Source organism: Sitophilus oryzae, unplaced genomic scaffold (assembly GCF_002938485.1).
Source record: "Sitophilus oryzae breed Bouriz unplaced genomic scaffold, Soryzae_2.0 scaffold_1167_pilon_pilon, whole genome shotgun sequence".
NCBI classification, from domain to species: domain Eukaryota; kingdom Metazoa; phylum Arthropoda; class Insecta; order Coleoptera; family Curculionidae; genus Sitophilus; species Sitophilus oryzae.
Window position 1 is genome coordinate 3525538 of NW_022145801.1, and position 2244 is coordinate 3527781.

Below are 2244 nucleotides of genomic sequence, written 5' to 3' on the forward strand. Positions count from 1 at the left end.
AATATTTATATATACTATAAACATCGACCAAATCGATAACTCGATGAACACGCGGATATAAGGGTCAGAGGGTTTTATTTAACGCGAACAAAACGAAATGTAATAAAGTTATACAGGCGAGAATTTTATATCCTTTGATAAACGATGTGGAGGATTTTGTCGCTACGAGTGGAAGTATTAAAAAAAGGTTTCTTTTTTGTGTCTCTAAGATTAGAGTGATAAAAGGAGAAGGATAGTAATAAAATCCTAATTATACCCTGTTTTGCGACTAAGGGAAGATTTCGACAGATGATGACAGAAAAATGGCAGATTATGACGTACACACCAATCGATTTATTTTACTAAAAAAATTCTAATATTTTTTAAGTTAACTTTAGATGTTAACCAGTCTTATTGGTTTATTTCAAAAATGAAAGATCATATTTCAATACGATGGCAGATGAGTGACGAAAAATGATCAAGGACGCACCGACGCAGATGCCTATGAATTGGACTTAAGATTTTTGAAGCTTATCAAATTAAAGGTTATTATCTGCGTTTTTTAACCAGCGTTCTGTATTTCCATCTCGTATACTGGGTGCGTCTCAAAAGTGGCTCACCCCTATAGCTTTTTTATTTTTTCAGATAATATAACGAGATTTGGTATGCTAGTATATGACATAAATTGGGATTGATTGATGTATTCAATTGTTTTCGGTCACTTCCGGTTTCACCAGAAATGACTACAACTTTTGATTTTTAAATGGCACCCTCGGTATTTTTTTACTTTATTCCATAGAAAATGACATTCTGAATCGAATCTAGAGTGCCTGTGTGTGGCTGTGTTAAAACACTAATTTTTAATCAAGGAGCCTTGGAAAAATAGATTTGATCGTTTAATGTTTTTAGTGTCTTGTCCTGGACGGTTAAAAGATGCCCAAATCGTATTTTTAATCATATCTTAATTTTTTCAAATGGAACGAGGGTGGCTCATTAACATATTTGGAAAAGGCATTTTTTACGAATAATTTGATACCACACATTTGGTATTTTGAATCAAATTGAACCGCATGTTACAATTTCAAATAAACCATATGCCAAAATGTCAAAAGTTGTCAAAAATATGTCATTTGATTCAGAGTGTCATTTTCTATCGAATCAAGTAAAAAAATACCGAGGGCGCCATTTAAAAATCAAAAGTTGTAGTCATTTCCGGTGAAACCGGAAGTGACCGAAAACAATTGAATATGTCAATCAATCCCAATTTATGTCATATACTAACATACTAAATATCGTTGTTTTATCTTAAAAAATAAAAAAGTTATAGGGATGACTGTAAAATAAAGACATCACACGATAGGTAAATAATAGATTTTAATACTGTAAAGATATAAGTTCAAAAGGTACTGGTTGATGGCACTACCCGTGAGGTGGAGGCTGGAAGATCTGTCTCCAGCCTCCACCTCTTTAACTTGGTCTCCCCTCAGATACCGGTGTTGTGACGAATCTATAATAGAGGATATATCCCTCTTTCTCTATTGTCTCCTTAAATTTGAGGTCAATTACACCGCATTGGTTAGTCGGTCTACTTCTACAGAGCCCCGCATGTAGAAGTAAGGGAGACGAGAATACAATGGGTTGCCTCCTGGTGCCCCAAGGTTGAGACCATTAGAACCTAGTTTTCTATCCAGCCACGTATACCTTTGACCTGGTCCCGCCATCATAGGATTTAGGTTTTTGGTGAGGTTTTCTCCTCTTGGTCCTGGCGGTTAAGTTAAGACCCCCCACACACCCTCTACCCGTGATACATGACCACAGATAGTAACGGGTGCCTGGTATGTCGGACAGGGTAGTCCCATCCGGCATGGTTCTACGTCTTGGTGCAATTCCCTGGCTACAGCCACGGACAAGACAATGGTGACGATGCTCCTTAGACCTATCTAAAATGCCAGAGGGGATTCCCCCTAGCACCTGACCAAGAGCTCACCCAACAACGACAAGGTCTCGCATCTCCTAGACGAAGGTTTTTTTCATAATATTTTGAAGTAATCATTCGTCACTAAAATTATAAATATATTAATTTTATTATAACTTAATGAACCATGTATCAACAATGCATATACTTATAATAAAATGGCCAGTTTAAATATTGATACTTATTTATCTAAATAGAATGTCAATTCAGCTGCCAGACAAAGTACATTTTCTTAGTACAACCTCAAATAGTACTATTCGTATTCAGCGATAAAATGTACTAATCACATA

General features: G+C 36.1%; 1 protein-coding gene across 1 annotated transcript in view; it reads left to right on the top strand.

Annotated features, from left to right (window-relative positions):
• Positions 1-1787: 1787 nt before the first annotated feature.
• The window catches only part of LOC115888120 (slowpoke-binding protein-like), a 22441-nt gene continuing 21984 nt past the window's right edge, over positions 1788-2244 (top strand). The window contains exon 1 of the mRNA XM_030907706.1: positions 1788-1814. Within this exon, the coding sequence (XP_030763566.1) occupies positions 1788-1814 (27 nt within the window). The remainder of the gene's footprint in view (positions 1815-2244) is intronic.